Source organism: Balaenoptera musculus, chromosome X, assembly GCF_009873245.2.
Source record: "Balaenoptera musculus isolate JJ_BM4_2016_0621 chromosome X, mBalMus1.pri.v3, whole genome shotgun sequence".
NCBI lineage: Eukaryota > Metazoa > Chordata > Mammalia > Artiodactyla > Balaenopteridae > Balaenoptera > Balaenoptera musculus.
The window spans coordinates 90088314-90106607 of NC_045806.1; the positions used below are offsets into that span (position 1 = coordinate 90088314).

An 18294-nucleotide genomic window follows, 5' to 3' on the forward strand; every position below is an offset into this window, starting at 1 on the left:
TTGAAATTTAGTGGAGTTAGCTTGGAAATTGCTTGGAATCTGTGATTCCTTTTTCCTTCATTTTTTCTCCCTGTTTGAACTGGAACATCTATAACTGGTATCCTATGCCTGTCCCACCATTGTATTTTGGGAGTAAATACAAAAAAAAAAAAAGACACACATCTGCAGATGGAGAGGAATTTTACTCCAAGATGCATCAGACTCAGAGTATCATCCATACCTGATTTAGATGAGGAGATTTGGGAATTTTGAGCTGATGACATTAAGAGTTTAGACTGAGCTGCTGTAAGAGTTGAGACTTTTGGGGATGTTGGGATGGGGTAAATGTATTTTGCATGTGTGATGTAAGTGGATCTTAAGGGGCCAGAGGGCAGACTGTAGTAGCAGAATAATGGTCCTCCAAAGATGTCTATGTCCTAATCCCTGAAACCTGTGAATATATTAGATTACATGTCAAGGGGGAAATCAGGTTGCAAATGGAATTAAGGTTACTCATCAGCTGACCTTAAGATAGGGAGATTACCTTGAATTACCAACATAATCATTAAGGGTCCTTAAAAGTGGAAGAGTGAGGCAGAAGAGTCAGAATCAGAGAAGGAGAGTGATGACAGAAGCAAGGTCATCAGAGTGTTATGATGTGATGATCCAACCCACCACTGATGGCTTTGAATATGGATGGAGGAAGGCGGCCATGGGCCAAGGAATACTGGCAGCCTCTAAAAGTTGGAAGAGCCAAGGAAACGGATTCTCCCTTAGAGCCTCCAGAAATAAATGCAGCCTTGCCAACACCTTGATCTTAGCCCAGTGAGATCTATGATGGACTTCTAACCTACAGAACTCTAAGACAATATACCAGTGTTGTCTTAAGGCACTAAGTTTGTGGTAATTTGTTACGAGAGCAACAGAAAACAATTTCTATTGCATATAGGCAAGAGTCAATATCACTGTATCCCCTCGAAAATTGTAAACATCCTGTGGCTCCTCTGTGAGTTCATTATGTGCACCTTGGCACACAGTTTGGGAACTGTGGCTCCAGGACAGGGGTCAGCAAATTACAGCCTGTGGGGCAAATCCGGGCCACCGCGTGTTTTCGTAAACAGAATTGTATTGGACACAGACACCGTTCATTCCTTTACTTATTGTCTACAGCTGCTTTCCTACTACAGCAGAATTGAGTAGTAGTGACAGAGACCATACGGCCCACAAAGCTTAAAATATTTATTTCCTGCCCCTTCACAGAAAAATTTGCCAACCCCTGCCCTAGGACAGGGCCATACTCTATCCATCTGACTTCACTCCCCTTCACTCTACTTACATCCCCTTATCCCCACTCCCCATATTCTTCCCACTCTGAGTTGCTGTCACTTAGCTCACGCTATAATTCCATCCTGGAATTCCTTTCCCTCCCTTTTCTAAACCTGTATCCTTTAGGCAAATCTCAAGTCATACCTTCTACCTAAAACCTTCCCTATCTGTTCTATCAGGGAATGTTTCCTATACCATACCACTTAGTTTTGATTGATCAAACAGCAAGTTTATTGCTCTCTAAACTGTTTCGTGTCTGTGACGATCCGTCATTACAATTACACTGTGAGCTCCTCAAAGACAGCAAGCATGTCTCGAATTTCTCTGGAAAACTCCACAAAATCTAGCCACTGTGCCACGTACCAGTGAGGTGTGTTCACTTAGTATGCGTTGACTGCATTTCTTTAGCTGAAATTCACTCTAAAAATGTTATAAGTTTGAGCCCTGATAGTTGTAGCTGAAATGTGATATCTACAACTATTAAAAGTGATATTACAAATGATTTATTTGTAGACATTCCAGCAGTATGATGGCTGGTATCTCTTATAGCGGTTTTGAAATGTATAATAAATACTCTTAGGATGAGTTTGTGATAGCAGACAACCTTCTCTAATCGCCCTCTCAAACTCCCTTATATTTTAACTAAAGACTTTTTTTCATTTAACATAAAATAAATTGAGTAAAAAGGGAAATGATGCCAGAATTGGGATGAGTTATGCAAATTTATTACCCTCAGAAGACTCTGCATGCAGGATAGTATACTAGTTTTCTGTTTTTAATAAAATGTGTGGCAGGTATTAAGCTACTTAAGCCAGAAGTCCCATATGTTTAGCTGAATAAACCTACTCTCTATAGAATACCTCCATTTGGTTTCCCCTGCCATCACCTCAAACCCATCATACTGAAACGAAACATCACAAACCAAGCGTCTAATACCTCTAAAATTTAAAAGCTAGATTGGGGGGCGGCAGAGGTGGCTTAAGAGGATGTTACATAATTTTTAATATCTAACATTTGGATTTCACACGTCTTAACTATTCGGTTAATCACCAGAAATTCTCTATTCCTTTCACTCAAGACAAATAGAATGACTTGGCTCTGAGACTTTTGTCAAACTGATGTCATTTCTAAACTTTCACTCTTGTGAGTCAAGTCCTAGTCAAAGATCTCCATTATGTGCCAGACTCATATTTAAAAGACCATTTTACTTAAACTAAGGGCAGGTAGTTATTATAATCATTGAGTAGCCCGAGTGACCAAGAACCAATTACCTTGAAATTAATCTGGGGTTGTCATCCAAATAGTTCTCTGTCAAATACTAAACCTAAAAGTCTTATGGTTTCATATAAATTAAGGTACAACATTTAACTAATTTTATTACAGTTTTGGACACAAAACAAAAGAGATTTGGGGAAATACTTTTCCCCTACTCTAAGAAAAGATTTGCTACTGAGATTTCTAGAAAAATGACACCAAATGTCCTCATGCCTTCTTTCTCCATCCTCCCAGAGCACCCTTTGCCCTTTCAAATACTTCCCTGTGCTTAGAATGTCCTCCCCCTCTTCATCCACCTAGCAAACTCCAATTTTTCCTTGAAGTTTAAGCTCAAACATATTCTGCTCTGTGAATTCCTTTAGGCATATTTAAAGCTTCTTCCCATTTGGCATACATCCCCCATTAAAGCAATTATTCTATAGGTATTTAAGTTTCTTATTTACATATATCTCATCCCATTTGTTCATAGGCATCAAGGACTCTTTTTTATTTATTTATTTATTTATTTATTTATTTATTTATTTATTTATTTATTTATTTATTTATTTATTTATTTATTTATGGCTGTGTTGGGTCTTCGTTTCTGTGCGAGGGCTTTCTCTAGTTGCGGCAAGCGGGGGCCACTCTTCATCACGGTGTGCGGGCCTCTCACTATCGCGGCCTCTCTTGTTGCGGAGCACAGGCTCCAGACGCGCAGGCTCAGTAGTTGTGGCTCACGGGCCTAGTTGCTCCGCGGCATGTGGGATCCTCCCAGACCAGGGCTCAAACCCGTGTCCCCTGCCCTGGCAGGCAGACTTTCAACCACTGCGCCACCAGGGAAGCCCGGCATCAAGGATTCTTAACTTTCATTCTTATGTCCCTAATACCTGGCACAGAGGAGATATCTCACAATACTCGATGAACGAAGGGATGTATGATCCATCCCTCCCCACAAGTTTTAAAACAAACTATTATATCCTGGCTTTAGCAACTCCCTTCTTTGTCTCCTAAAAATATCCTTGCTGGTTCAGCCTCAATGTCAAGTTCCTTTCTGATTCTTTATTGGTCTTACCTATTAAATCTAGATGCTTCCGGGAAAACACACGTTTTTCCTGCTGCTCCAATACTTTCCTCTCAGTCTGTTCATTGGCTTCAAGGAAATGTTTTGGAACAAACTTCAAACTGCTGCTTTCCCCACAACATATTCAATAACTTCAGATCCACTCATCTCCTTTCATTAAGATCAATTCCAAGGCTCTTTGTTTCACCAAAGTATTTTACTAAACAACCCCTATGCTCTTTCCCTGATTTTTAAAGTTAAGGTTTATTTCAGTTGGGCTCCATACATCATGTATCAGTAAGCTTTTAATTTAAAAATCAAATCCTTTTATCTCTTATCTTGGAAAATAGATTTGAAAGGATTCTCAGTTAACTCATCTGGCTGGTTTTTAGAGATGATTTTAGAGGTTTCAGAGAACAGAATCGTATCTGAACAAACCATCAGAAACACCTCAGGTTGGGAGTGACTCACCGGTACTCCTTGGTGTACTCAAAGTCTTGTTTGTTGTAGGCAGGTTTTAAGAAATTGCACTCAATGACTCCAATTACTCCCACACCTTCTCCATGAGTTGGCTTACAAGAAAAATATTAATTTCAACACTTACATTACTGTTGACTGCCTGGAGGCACTTCCTTTTGATTCTAAACAATAATAGAAAGGTTACATAACGTTCACGGGCAAGGAGAGGCCAGTAATATCTAGAGAAACACTGAGAATGTACTCCAATAGACTGCAAGTATTACAATGAACTGGAACCTCTGGCAAATTACAGGGCAGAGATTTTCAAACTGTGATCCATAGATTTCCTAGGATTTTCCAGGGATTAATAGCCATCTCTACTTCACCCACACTACCTCCACTTTCATCTGTTTTATATTATGGGACTGCCATAAGATTTCACTTGAACAAAGAATGACAATGCTAAAAAAAATCAAGGTTATATACTTCTGTTCTAGGGAACTAAAACCAAACTCCATCTGAAAAAAATTTAAGGATGCTATATAAATCACACTCCATTAAAATAAACCATTTTTATATATGTATGCCACCAAACAACTGCTAAAGAGAGTCAGACTTGCAGTATTATTAATTACAAGTTGATACAAGAGATTTTTGGATTTATAATCATTTTTGTATACTTTAATGGAAGGAACTGAGTCAGAGTGTAATTAGACTGGCAAACAAACAAGTTGTATAAAGATGATATAACAATGAAAAGCAATATAGGTTGAGAACTAGCTCTCCTGGGTCATATGTAACTTTGTCCTACTGTGTAATATAAAGCAGTTTATCATTCTTTGTGCTTTAGCAATCTTATCTGTAAAACAGGAATGAATGGGATACTTGCGGATATTACTACTTTAAGTTGTCATCAAAATTTTAAGATGATGGTAATATTTGTATAGTTCAGTTATAGAGTACTTTTGCATAATTTATCCCATTTAAATCTCTCAACCCTGCAAATTGTAAGATAGGCAGAGCAAGTAAAATTACTATCGTTGTTTCCATTTTACAGGTAAGGAAATTGAGCCTCAGAGAAATTAAACAGTGTAACCAAGATTACATGGCTTTTAGGTGGAAAAGCCAGGCCTCAAAACCTGGTCATAAACCACTACATTTTATACATCTTCCACGATGCCTTACTGTCTCCCCAAGAAAATGGAAAGAGCTACCTCAAACATTAATAAACTTATACGCATGGCAGAGTTGCTGGTGCTCTAATTCTACCTCTTATTAACAGCTACCTAGAAAATGCATTCAGTAAAACTCCTGGGTTGATTGACATCTATGAAGAATGAGAAGTAGAAAGAGCTTTTGAACACAAGACAGCTCAGTGGTAACATAGAATTCCAGGATCAGATTTAACAACTATCTCAAGATGAGTAAAAAGCCATTCATTAGTCTATCCCTTTTGCAAAATTTAAATCCTCTTCCTACTCTTTTCAGCCTTCTATGACAAAGAAACATTAACTACTCACCTTCACCTGGCATCCCACCTTCTCAAAAGACTTTATGAGGCGGTTGTTATGATACATCAGTACTCCAAACTGGTTATTATTCTTGCAAGAGAACCCAAAAGTTATTTTCACCTGCTTATTCTGAGAAGAAAATCATTAAGGAGACAAACACCAGGAGCTTTAGCACACAAAATTTTGCACTATATTACAGCAAAAAACATCAAACACCATTGTATGTAAACCGGTATAACCTTTCTAGAAGGCATTTTAAAAATCGGTAGCAATAGCTTTAAAAATATTCTTAACCTTTGAACAAGTAATTCTCTTTCAGGAATTTATCCCACAGAAACAGTCAGAGAAGACCATAAAGGTTTATGAGTTACAGAAATTTATCAGTGATTTATAATGGCTAAAAAAACATAAATAATTTAGATGTCTGACAACAAGGGAATGACTAAATAAATGTTGGTGTATCCACATGGTCTGTTATGCAGCTCTTAAAATTATGTCTTTGAAAAGTATTTGGGAACATTAGGAAATGTTCAGAACAACAAGTATCATCTAAAAAATATATACTATAAATGTATACATAGAAAAGACTATAAGAAAATATATCAAAATACCATCAGTGATCTAAAAATTCAGAAATCACAAAACGTTTCTTAACCCTTGCTAATTGCTTAATTTGCTGTTAGGTAAGATACATGGTACAACACAAATTCACACAATTACATGCAATAAGGTAAGTCCGGCTAATCATACAAAACACAATGAAAGCAAAACCATGAAGAACAAAACCACTTTTAAAGGTAAAGGACAATAAATAGTCCTGTTGTAATATATTTCATGGGAAGAAGTTAACAAGCTTGGATAAATGAAATAAAGAGAACTAAGTATTATACATAAAACATGAATAATTTATGAGTTTTTAGCAACTCCTATTTGATTTAAAAACCAAGGTAATAGAGTGAGAAAGATAAAGGAGATAGAGAAACTGAGATTTTCATTAAAACAAATACTAAGAAATCTTCATGTCCAAATGAGTTAAATGAAAACTTATTTTTGTTACTTTTTCAAAAACTGATCTCCATTACCCCCTCTAAGTAACAAGCTACTTGCATCAAATCCGTGTGACAAGTGGGTCAGGTATGATATGAAGACATGATACGAGTGGGTACATAACAGTAATGCTTGGCTCAGAACATATAATGTTCTGGGCTCCAGAAGCTCAAATCAAATCTCAAATAAGACCCTATTCCAATGAAAAAACAAAATAGGGCAAAACTGCCCCAAACAAAAAACCAAAATTCTACACCATAAAATTAACATTTTAAAGATAAAGATAGTCAAATTCTTTCTGTTGTGTACTTTTAAATTCTAAATTATGGGGTGGAAGTACACTGGGGTAGGAGATTCCCCAAATTAGGATAAGGAGAAAGGACAAGAGGAGAGAAGAAGCCTTTGATAACTGAACTGAGGAATAAATAAGTCAGCATCTGTAATCTTTTCCCTCAGTGACTTTAGGGGAAATTTTATTAGAAGTTTCATTTTACTCATGCCTATAGTGAATTCGTTTAGCCCAAATTCTAATAGGGAAAGGTAACCAGTTTAATGGGAAGGGAGGTTGAGAAGAGCTCAGGTACGTACAGAATGCATCCATAGGAGGTACCCTGATAGAAACCCACAGAAGAAAGAAGCTGGAGGTAGAAATGTGGTATATCCTGAAACAGTAGTTGAAAGGCACTTCTTTAGACTGGCTCTGTTAAACCTATGGCACTAAGATCCTAGCTACATACAGTGATATTATAACTAATTTACCTACAGATGCTAACAATGTTAGCTCTGGCTTTGTTAAGTTGGGTTTGTTTAGGGCTTTAAAAAAAACTTTCACAGTAGACAAGGGTTGTGTTCTTCAAAAGGAGAAAATCAATCTGCTTATGAGTAACAACCATATGGCTATTTAAAAAGGGAACGGCATTTTCTAATTTTTGGTCAGGGGAATAAAGACAAAGTAAGCTAGATAATGACTTTGATAAAACAAATAGAGTGTGAACATGTTTCTTGGGCCAAGAGCTGAGCTTATTACTAGAAAATAAATTACAAGAGCAATTCTTCATAACTGCTTATGAACTCTCACCCTTTCAAAGACTTTTTTGACCCCAAAATCCATCAACAAAGATGGACCTAATTTCCAAAGCTCATCTTAAGATTTCCTCAAGTGTCTGAAATCCATTCCCAGGGCAATGGGGCAGGGTGGAGGGTAGAAGTGAAAATGAGTAATTACTTCTCTGAGTGGCTGCCAATATGAGAAGTACCAAGAAATCCATGTCAAATCTGTTGAAGATTTATCTCACCCTAGAAAATCAACTTTTAATTTCCAATCTCCTAACTTTTATCAACATAAGTCTGGACTTGTTACAGCAAAAATCATAGTATGTCCAAAAGATGAACAAGTTCTAGTCAACATTTTGCTTATTTCAATCAATGTAATATATATATAACAAAATTCCAGTACAAACCAAACAGTGTGAATCATTCCTTATAGCAGAGATTCTCAAACCTGGCTATTCATTTAAATAAATAAATATTTATTATTAAAAAAAGAGATTTCAGAATCTACTGAACCAGAATCTCTAAAGTCTCAGGATGCTGTATTATTTTAATAATTTCCAGTTGATTTCTGATTAAATTGGCACACAGATTGGCATTCAAGAAATACTTCCTTAGATACCTAAAATCGGGTTTGTACTATAACACGCATTTTTGAATTGGAAAAGGAAAGGTTTCTGTTTTTCTGTGCCAACTTGGAAATCTAATCCTGAAACAAAGAGGTCAGCTTCATGTAGTTGTAAGGATACTGTGAAGGTAGGTTTATATATATCATATCCTACATTGGCCAGGCTCTTGGCAATCATCTGGGTAGTCACCTTCTTTTGACGCAGAAAAATTTTCATTCGTGGCTTCATATATAGAATGCCACAAAATGCCTATGGAACAGTGAAGGGAAAGTTATTACACAATATTGCCAATTCTACTGACATCCCTGTTGCTACCATCTACTGACTCTGCTAGCAACTGAGATCTAATCTGGGCAAATATTTGACTCAGTTTCTATACCTTGTTATTCTAAATCAACTACCACACTAAGTGCTGCTGACTATATTAGCTACATTGTTTCAGTGGAGACAGTGAAAAGGAATCCTAGCATAGGGTCAAAAGGTTGTCAACTTTATATAACTAAAGTGAGATCTTGTTTTATAATATTTTCATGTTACAGGATATCTTACCTCTCATCGTTGAAGAAAAACCACTCTTACTCACCCGTAAAGAATACTCTGTTTCTGGCAGCTCAGAGGTAATGCCACCAGTCTCTTTTTCTTCTGTGCCAAAGTCTGATACCAGGATATCATACTGATCTGTATCAAAGTCCAACTCAGACTTTCCATCTTTATTTCTGGGTAAAAGAGACAAGTACCAATCTAACAAAAACTGGCTCCAAAGGACAAAAATGCACTAGGAACCCAAGAGAAAAGAAACAACATGAGCCAAAACTCAGATACCTATTTCTTTCCCTGACTACCAATTCAAAGGAACTACACATTACTTGCTTTGAAGATCACACAATATTTAAGGGCCTTTCCAGCCTAAACAAATCTACTAAGTTTCATAGAGGTGTGATACCAAGCACAGAAGGAAAGAAAAACAAGGAAGGTGGGAATGTCTGTGATCTGATAAATCAAATGGATGCCAGCTATCCTCGAGGCAGGATCTTAAAACAGATCCCAACTTTCTGGGTATTGTTGGGTAGGTCATTCAACATCATTTCCCCCAAATGAATAGATAGATGAATCAAAACCTACTCTTTCTAACTTTAGCAATAGTATAAGGACTACTAAGATTTCCCCAGATCTAATTCTATTTCTTAGAAGGAAAAAAAAAGGTTGTGACAGAAACAGCATATACTTGTTAGTCTTCTAGAATTATCATTCAAATATAATAGTACTCATATTGTTTTCCTTAGGACCATTTCTTCTTCTCATAATCCCTTTGGGTCACTTAAATACGGTCCATTCCAAGACCCTGGGCTACATCACTAACAACTGCCAGGGAAAAAAGGCAAGACCCATCTTTGTTACTGGAAAAAATGCAAAACAAATGATGGGTTACAGAGACAAAATACATATCAGAACCAATGGTCCCCCAAATTTGTTCTGTGGAACAGCAGTCCCCCAAGATACTCTTAAATAAGAAATAAAGAGATAAATAAAGCCTGTATAATCAAATAAAATTGAGAAACAATTCCTGGCTCCCAGAGCCACCTCAAGCTCTAGGGATACCTCCCTCATACTGGAGGTTCCAGAAGCTCAGAGCTGCTGTGTTGAAAATGTAGCTCCTTCTTCAGGGCTGAACCAGAGCCACTATGATATGTATCCTGTATAAAGCTCATGTCACTATAATAGTATATCCCGTATTTTGCAGGATAATCCTGACTCTCGCTACCCCACCCCACTCTAACGCATGTACTCTGAGGAGGTTCCCTGTCCCCTCTGGTGCTCGCCATTCACCATCCAAGGAAAGGAGGTCTGGAGAAACATTTTTTTTGAAATTGAGAAACACTGCATTCTACATTGCTCTCTTAAACGTTTTCAATGTATTTTGAAATAACATTAGCATATTAAAGCCTCTGAGAAGTCCTGTAATAAAGCAACATGGTAAGCTTTGTTTAAGCCAGCTTTTTCCAAAGTTATTGGACCATAGAACCCTTTATTTATATAACACCTAGTACCATATAACTGAGAAACAATATACAAAGAAAAAGTCTGCTTATTGTGTTTAAATCACTGGAAATGGCTCATGAAAATGATCCTTTATAATATAAATTATATTACTTGAGGTTTTCGCAGGAGGACACAGGAAGATGTAAATTACCTTACTTTTTTTCTTTTTAATTGAAAGTACTTTCTATATAAACCAGCATGGTTTTTATCTAAGTTTTACCCAACTAAGAAATGAGGCAAAATACTTGACCTATGGAGAAAAAAAGAAGAATGAATATATCTGATACTCTGTTCTATTAAACATAAGAGTAACACCTCTATTTCATATTAAAGATTTTTAGGTTTCAGTGGATACTGTGTTCCATTTAACATGACAAAGTTAAACAAATGACATATCCCAAAGTATTTCTATGTTATTTTATTAGCTCTAAATACATGACCTGAAGCCAGCTTCATTATAGTTCAAATGTATCTGCTTCGAAGATTTTTCCACTTCTAATCCAGCTACTCTGAAAACAGTAATACAGAGGTCCTTATTATTTAAAGATCGCGTTGCGCTTTGTTACCCTAATTTCTTTCTCTTACTTCATTTTCACTGTCAAATAGGTAAAATAACTATCATTGACCTATCTCAAAACAGTGTCTGTGAATATAAAATAGATATTTATAATGGATTCTGAAGATTTTAGAATAATGTTGAACTGTCTTGACGGTAATAGCTTCAGGATATGTATGTAGGTCTCCACCTTATCAAGCTCCACGTTTTACCAATAAGAAGCACTGTCTCAAACAGAGCTGTGGTTCTAAGAAAGTTAAGGATAGGTGTGCAATGATATACAAACATGTATCAAAATTTATCTACTCTGCTTCTCTAGAGCGATTTATTAAAATATGCTTCATTATACTGCTTTTGCTTATTAGAATCTATCACTCTTGGAATACTATACCTGCGGATGTTCCAAATGAGAACACGAGTGCCTTTTTTGCCTGGGATGGCATCAAACTGGGACAGCAGGTCATTTTCACTGTTGAAAATTGAATAGTTCAAGATGGCTTCTAGGCTGGGCAAGGAATCCTCAGTAATAATCATTTTTTGTAAAACCAAGTATAGTCAAAGAAAAATTAATATCTTAAGAGGATGCTATCGGTCAGGAAGATCTGTCTTTTGGGTTGCCCGTTTAGACAAAATATAGACATATAAAGCATGGGCATTACTGCTACAGAAGAAAGGAAAGGGGGGAAATGCAGAAAGGTTGTAGAGACAAAAACCAAAATCAGTTACGCCTGCAGAATATAGCTTCAAAGATATAATGTAAATTAAGACAGTCCTATCTATACTTAAGAAACAGTTCAAAGGCTGAATTTTTCTACTCTTTGGAAGCAATGAGTTCAAACTTTATTGCTATACTGCCTGCGTAAAGACACCTGGTGTCTAACAGAAATAATAGCTTGTCCAGGTATAGAAAAGTGAGCTATTCAGCTGTCAGAGAAGCTGATAAATAGTATGTTTCTAGGAGAGTGACGCAAATGTAACTACCCTTAGGGGAAAAAAAAAAGAGAAGGACCTAGGGAACTTTACCACAGGAGCGGTGGGAGTGGGGAGATAGTATACAGATCCAATCGCCTAACAGTGAAAACTGCAATATAATTCTAAGATTCTGTCAATGATCCATTTATTTAAAAAATATTTAATAGGGTGGAATTCCAGTTAAATTTAAGACACCTGAATGCCTCTTTAAATATGAAAACTTTTGATAGCTGGATTCGACCTGAAGAAAGAGGTTTCTATCAGAATAGTCAGATTAGACTAATTTTTAACTAACATTTTCCATTTCCAGAAAGGATATTGTTTTGCTGGTTGAATGGAACAATTGGTACAATAACTGCTTGGGCCTGGACACATTCCAGATAGGTCTGTGATAGGAGTCCAACAGTGAGAGTACCCCCATTCTTGGTGAAGACAAGAGCGTCCTTTCCTAGTCGCATGGAGCCTGACTTGAAACCATTACCAAAGACCCCGATGGGACACTGGCTCTTCTTTATTACTTTATCTGTAAAGCCAAAGCTGTAATTACACAAGAAAAAAGAAATCAGAAAGGTAAAAAGCATCCTAAGATAGGTAGGCAGAATGTCTGGCTTTCACATGAAGAACACTTATAAAAAGTCCTTCCTTTTTTCTTCCTTTTGGTATTTCTGGGCAAAATTATTAAGTTAAAAACATAGGAAATAACTACGGGGTAATGGGACTGATCTTCCTGTGTGGTCTGTGTGTACATAAACGCTTCCGCTACATTAGAGTCACACTTTATAAATGTAAAGGCGGCCTCTTTTCACTCACAGAGAGAGCTAGAGGAGGCCATGGGGCAGCTGCCTTTCTTGTCGAGATAAAATAGCCGTGATTGCTAATAGTAAAGTTAGGGGGAGATGAAAAGGGTGGTTATCTCAGAGTACACCCTAGAGAGGGTAACAAGAGTACCAGATAACTGGCACTAGCACTAGTCAGAGGTACTAGGCTAGGCATCCCTAACCTGGTCATATCACTCTCTAGAAATCTGAAAGTCAGAGGTTATATATCTTGACAATTTCAACTATTCACTCGAAGGATAACACTTCCAGTTCTTACCCTCTGCTCCATCTGCTAGGACAGTTCATTGGAATGTGGCCAAGGGATAAAAATAGGTAGTTCTGCCTCTGAATATCAGCAAACAGCTGCAGTATAAAGTCTCCCTTGTTTTATTAAGGGCCTTTCACCGAGCCACCTCAACAATCTCTGTAGCCCCTTATGATCAGCTTAATCTGGGAGCCAGATCCTTTCCCTTTCTTATATTTTCCATTCAAACACACAACAAAATGACCGAACCAAAAAAAAAATTAAAGATATGAAATCTAGAAAATGATTATTATCTTCATGTATCTTCTCTCATTACAAATGAAACTAATTTTTTAAGGATTAGTTCTCTCTAGATGGACTAAGTTTACAATGTTGTACACTACCATTCATTCAATAAATATTTACTGAGTACCTACTATGTGCTGTGCATCATGCTAAGCACTGGAGACACAACTGTTAGTAAAAGAGACATGGTTCTTGCACTCATGGTTTACAGTCTAAGGAAGGATTTCGTATATTACAGATTAGATGCTTCTCCAACATCAATAAAATAGATGTTCTACCTGCCATGGCTGAGCAGCTTGGCCTTGGCTCTTATTCTTTTAATTGGGTTGAGGTGCCTGATTTCTACTTCCTGGAGGCCGGGGTTTGTGTTCACTTCCTGAGGAAGGGGGACCACCTTTTAATTTTCTATTTCAAAGTGTTAAACGATAATACCATTGTGTCCCTCTAGAATAGACACTTTATAGGAGCTTTGTGTATCCAACAAATCAACCCAACCACATAAAAAGGTAATTTCTAGGACAGTAGAGTAGTTCCTTTGAAAATACCAAAAGAGCATTGAGCTTCTGCAGCCTATATGGGTCTTAGCATTCCAGGAAGTAAACTTAAAGAAGTTGGTAAGATTCAGGCATTCTTTTTCCTCCTGTGGAAGAATTACCTAAAAACGATAGGGTCATTAGGAGGGTTAAATGATACACTGTATGTAAAATATATTATAACTTATAAAGTAGTATTCAAACTTTAATTTTAAACTAACTCTAGAAGTCATTCTGAGAATTGTCATGTGCTATCCTCTACCTCTACTTGAGATCTAATGTCATATCTAAAACTCAGGGCTCTTCATAAACAGTAATGTTACCATGTGAAATGGATCTATAAGGTTATTTGGACTTAAACCTACTCTAATGCCACCAAAGCTTCAATTAGGTGCTCAAGGGAAAGTGGTGAAAACAGGGAGACTATATTACTCCCTTAATTTCCTTACCTTTCCTGCCTATTCTGCCATCTAGCGTCTCTTTTTTCCTTTGTAACTATAAACTTTCATTGTGTTATGGTTTGGGGAGACTAAATGACTATATAAGGTTGAGAAGATAAGTAGTGGGGCAGGGCCAGAACCAGAAATGGAAAAGGATGAGAATAATGAGATGAGAGGAGCTGGAAGCTCAGTATGTTGGTGTTGTTATGTTACCCTTAACTCTTCCCGTGTGTTCTTTTTTATTCCACTTGCATTCCCATATTAGGTATTCTATTTAACTGAAAATCGCAGAATAGATGCCAGATACCAATCAAATAACTACCTAATATAAAAGCCTTCACAATAAATAACAGAACTGTAGGAATGTATCTTATATAGTTTGGTTAGACAGGTGGTTTCTCTTCATTAAGTAAGTCCTATTCTATCCTCTCATGTAATAGACAACGGTGTTTACACACCAAGCGGGCTCTTTGAGTGGAATCCAGGAAAATAGCAGCTTGCTCCCGAGTTCCTTAAAATGTCAAGATTCTAGAATCTAGAGGGGTAAATTTAAATTGGGACTCTGATCAATGAAAAAAAAACCTTAGCAAATTCATGGACATACAAGGGCAGGTACTGCTGTTCCCTATAAATATACTGGTCATGTAATATGTCGTATAAAATAATGAAAGAATGCTAAGCACACTGTTATTCTCTGGCTGTTGTTTTAGAAGAACAGACCTACTAGTAAATGCACTTCTGATCAGAGGTAGCAAATACCTTCAATCCATGGGTCTGTGGCTGCTTTTAATCCTTGACCTTTAAGAGAGGTTTTCCAACTTGCTGAAAAAGGCAGCTGAATATATAGACTAGTTGGTTCACACACTATCCCCATAAGTGAAAGAGAATTAATTGTGGACCTTAAAGGAATTTAATGATAGGGTTTTTCTTTTTAACTTGATTTTCATGGGATTCTGCATTTATGGGAGAAACTGTTGTTCCAGTTACATAACTATTTTATTAGCCTGAAAATATAAGAGTAGCATAAAAGTTAGAAAATGTGAATAAGATTATAACAAATGTTACAGGTCAAAGAGAATTTCTGTAGGCTTAATAATTTTGCATAGTTACCTTTTATTTTTTCCAAATACAAAAATAATATGCCTCCAAACCACAAACAGAAAAATTAATATACTTAATAATAATTTTCAAAGTTACCTCTAAAGTTCAACTATTTTAAAACAAATTGTGGTAAGTGGAATCCCTGGCTGGAAGTTAGAATTGGACTAAATAATCTCTTTTAAATAAATGGGACCTTCTAACAGATTCAAGTTTATTTTAAGATATGATCAGAAATAAAATCCAATACATATAACTATACATAATCCAGGACTCATTTAAAAAATTCTCTAAAATTGAACAGACTTGTGGCTGCCAAGGGGGAGAGGGGTAGGGAAGTATTGGGAGTTTGGGATTAGCAGATGCAAACTATTATATATACAATGGATGGACAACAAGGTCCTACTGTATAGCACAGGGAACTATATTCAATATCCTGTGATAAACCATCATAGAAAAGAATATGAAAAAGAATATATGTATATGTATAACTGAGTCACTCTGCTGTACAGCAGAAATTAACACATTATAAATCAACTATACTTCAACAAAATTTTTAAAAATTCTCTGAAATTAATTTTCAAGTATGAGGAACAACTGCCCAGCTTAAATTAGTGGGAAACGTATTTGGCATGATAATGCCAAAAAATCCTATGGCTACTGTAGTTCCTGCCTGATTTTTGGGAACAAAACATCCTTCATATCTGAACTCAAATGTCATTTCTTCATGATAGCCTTTTTTTTTTTTTAAACATCTTTATTGGAGTATAATTGCTTTACAGTGGTGTGTTAGTTTCTGCTTTATAATGAAGTGGATCAGCTATACATATACCTATATCCCCATATCTTCTCCCTCTTGCGTCTCCCTCCCACCCCTCTAGGTGGTCACAAAGCACCGAGCTGCATGGTAGCCTTTTTTGATTCCACAGACTAGATTAGATCCCTCCGCTATATACCCTCATAGAAACTATACTCTTCCTTCATAGCACTTACCACTAGTGGAATAACCTATGTAGTTGTATTACTAGTCAATTATTTTATATCTTTCTCATTAAACTGCCAGCCCCTTGGCAATAAGGATCATGCCTGCCTGGTTCACCACTTTATCTCCAGTGACTCTCAGAAAAGTGCTCAGCAAAAATTTGTTGAAAGAATCTGGAACAAAAGTTGCTGCAATTATTTCGAAACCATCCTCCTCCTTCCTCCTGCCTTGTAATTGTAAGCACCAAGTCTCACAGATGTAGTTCCACAGACAAAATAGAAGGTAGTAAGATTTGTCGGGCCCACTATTTGACACCCATGTCACCGGGATAAGGTGTGGGGGGAAGGAACCAATAAGAGGATAAGTGATTTTAGAAAAAAACCTAGTACATACAGAATTAGACACATAAATATTTTGGTTCCATCCCATCTAAAATCCTCTTTTTCTTTATATAAAATATTAATTTTAGGAGATAAAAGTGAGGCTATAAGTTTAAAAATAGGGCCAACTCCATACCTTCATCAACATACTGGCAACATTCTTATCTCACTTCTAGAAGCTTTCCTCAGATATTCTTCTAATTATAAGGATCTGAGACATAAGGTACACAGATTGCTGAGTGGTAAAACATAACCAAATTTATAATTGGTTATGTCCAAATTTCACTTCTTTTCTTTGATGGATCAAAGGGATTTCCCTACAAACAGGGTTATAGAATTAGAATACCTTCAAAGAGAACTACAACCAAATGAATTTTTTCCGTTTTTATAGTTCGGAGCCCTTTCCCTCCTCCACAGAACCCCTCCACTGGTACTCATGCTTCACACGCTAGTTCAGGAAGCCTCATGGAGAGTAATCAACCTCATCTGCTAAAAAAAAGGAAGAGAGAAGGAAGGAGTTGAGGAAACACTCATCTTTTACTGAGTGATATGTGAAGATGATAAAGTACAAACTTACATTCTTAACTACAAACCTTTTAAAGTAATTAAATGAACTAACAGTGGCAAGAGAAATCTGTTATCACCAGCTTCAGCAGTTAGAAAAGAGAATTTCCTAACCTTGTAATTCTACTGCAAAACTTTCAAAGATTATGTGTATGATGTCCTCTATTTATCTTTCGTGGGGCTTGATTATACCCAGGCATGTTCATGGTTCAATCCATAAATTGTTCCAACGCCAATACTCCTGACCTAAGAGTGAATTTAAGTTAATATAAGTTTGCGAAGGTCTCAGACCAGTGAAGACCTCCAGGTTTTTACCCATGCTGTTCTTTTTGCCTGGACTCTCATCCCTTGCCCCCTGCTTCTTTACCTCATTGAATTCTACTACTCACCCCTTAGATCTCAGCTTAAATATCACTTCATCTAAGAGGCTTTGCCTGACCTCCTGGATCAGATTGGGCTCCCCTGATGAGTTATCTCATTGCATCCTATACTTTTCTATCATTATACCTATCATTTTTTGTTATGATTATTGCTTGACTGTCTGAATTGCCAGCTAGACTCTGAGTTCTGTGAGGGCAAGAAGAGTGACTATTTCATAATCTGTGTCCTGGCACATAACAGCTGCTCAATAAATACTTGTTGAATGACTAAAGGGAAAGGAAAATTATTAAGCCTTAAATAGAGTTCATGAACTCAAGACAAGAGAAAAAGAATGAAGACATCTTTACCTGAGCATTCGGTGTAGTTTATGAGGTGTCATCCCACATCCATCATCAGTAAAGGTCAAACAAGATTTATTCTTGACCTCCTCAACATCTATAAAGACCGTCCTGGCAGATACATCTGGATCTACAGCATTATCTGCAAAAGGTAGAAATCTGTGATATTAGATCTCTTTTTCTAATATTCTATTAAAATCTCTAGTTCAGTGCCCCTAAGGCATAGAAACTGTCCTTTATTCCCTTCACGTGAATGTCCCAGAAGGGAGCAGGGAGCATTAATAGTATAGGGAAAAATAGGTATGATGGCAGATGGGTTTATGAAGC

General features: G+C 36.8%; 1 protein-coding gene across 6 annotated transcripts in view; it reads right to left on the reverse strand.

Annotated features, from left to right (window-relative positions):
• Positions 1 to 18294, reverse strand: part of MORC4 (MORC family CW-type zinc finger 4) — a 50010-nt gene that overhangs the window by 25342 nt on the left and 6374 nt on the right. For 2 of the 6 annotated variants that reach the window (XM_036840018.1, XM_036840020.1), the window contains exons 3-10: positions 17977 to 18109; positions 12203 to 12420; positions 11303 to 11450; positions 10796 to 10864; positions 8899 to 9031; positions 8436 to 8564; positions 5599 to 5718; positions 4091 to 4191 (exon numbers count right to left, since the gene is read on the reverse strand). In XM_036840018.1, coding sequence (XP_036695913.1) covers positions 4091 to 4191; positions 5599 to 5718; positions 8436 to 8564; positions 8899 to 9031; positions 10796 to 10864; positions 11303 to 11450; positions 12203 to 12420; positions 17977 to 18109 — 1051 coding nt within the window. Of the gene's footprint in view, positions 1 to 4090; positions 4192 to 5598; positions 5719 to 8435; positions 8565 to 8898; positions 9032 to 10795; positions 10865 to 11302; positions 11451 to 12202; positions 12421 to 13529; positions 13552 to 17030; positions 17174 to 17976; positions 18110 to 18294 lie in introns of those variants that run through there. The other 4 variants (XM_036840019.1, XM_036840021.1, XM_036840022.1 and 1 more) reach the window with 3 other exon arrangements.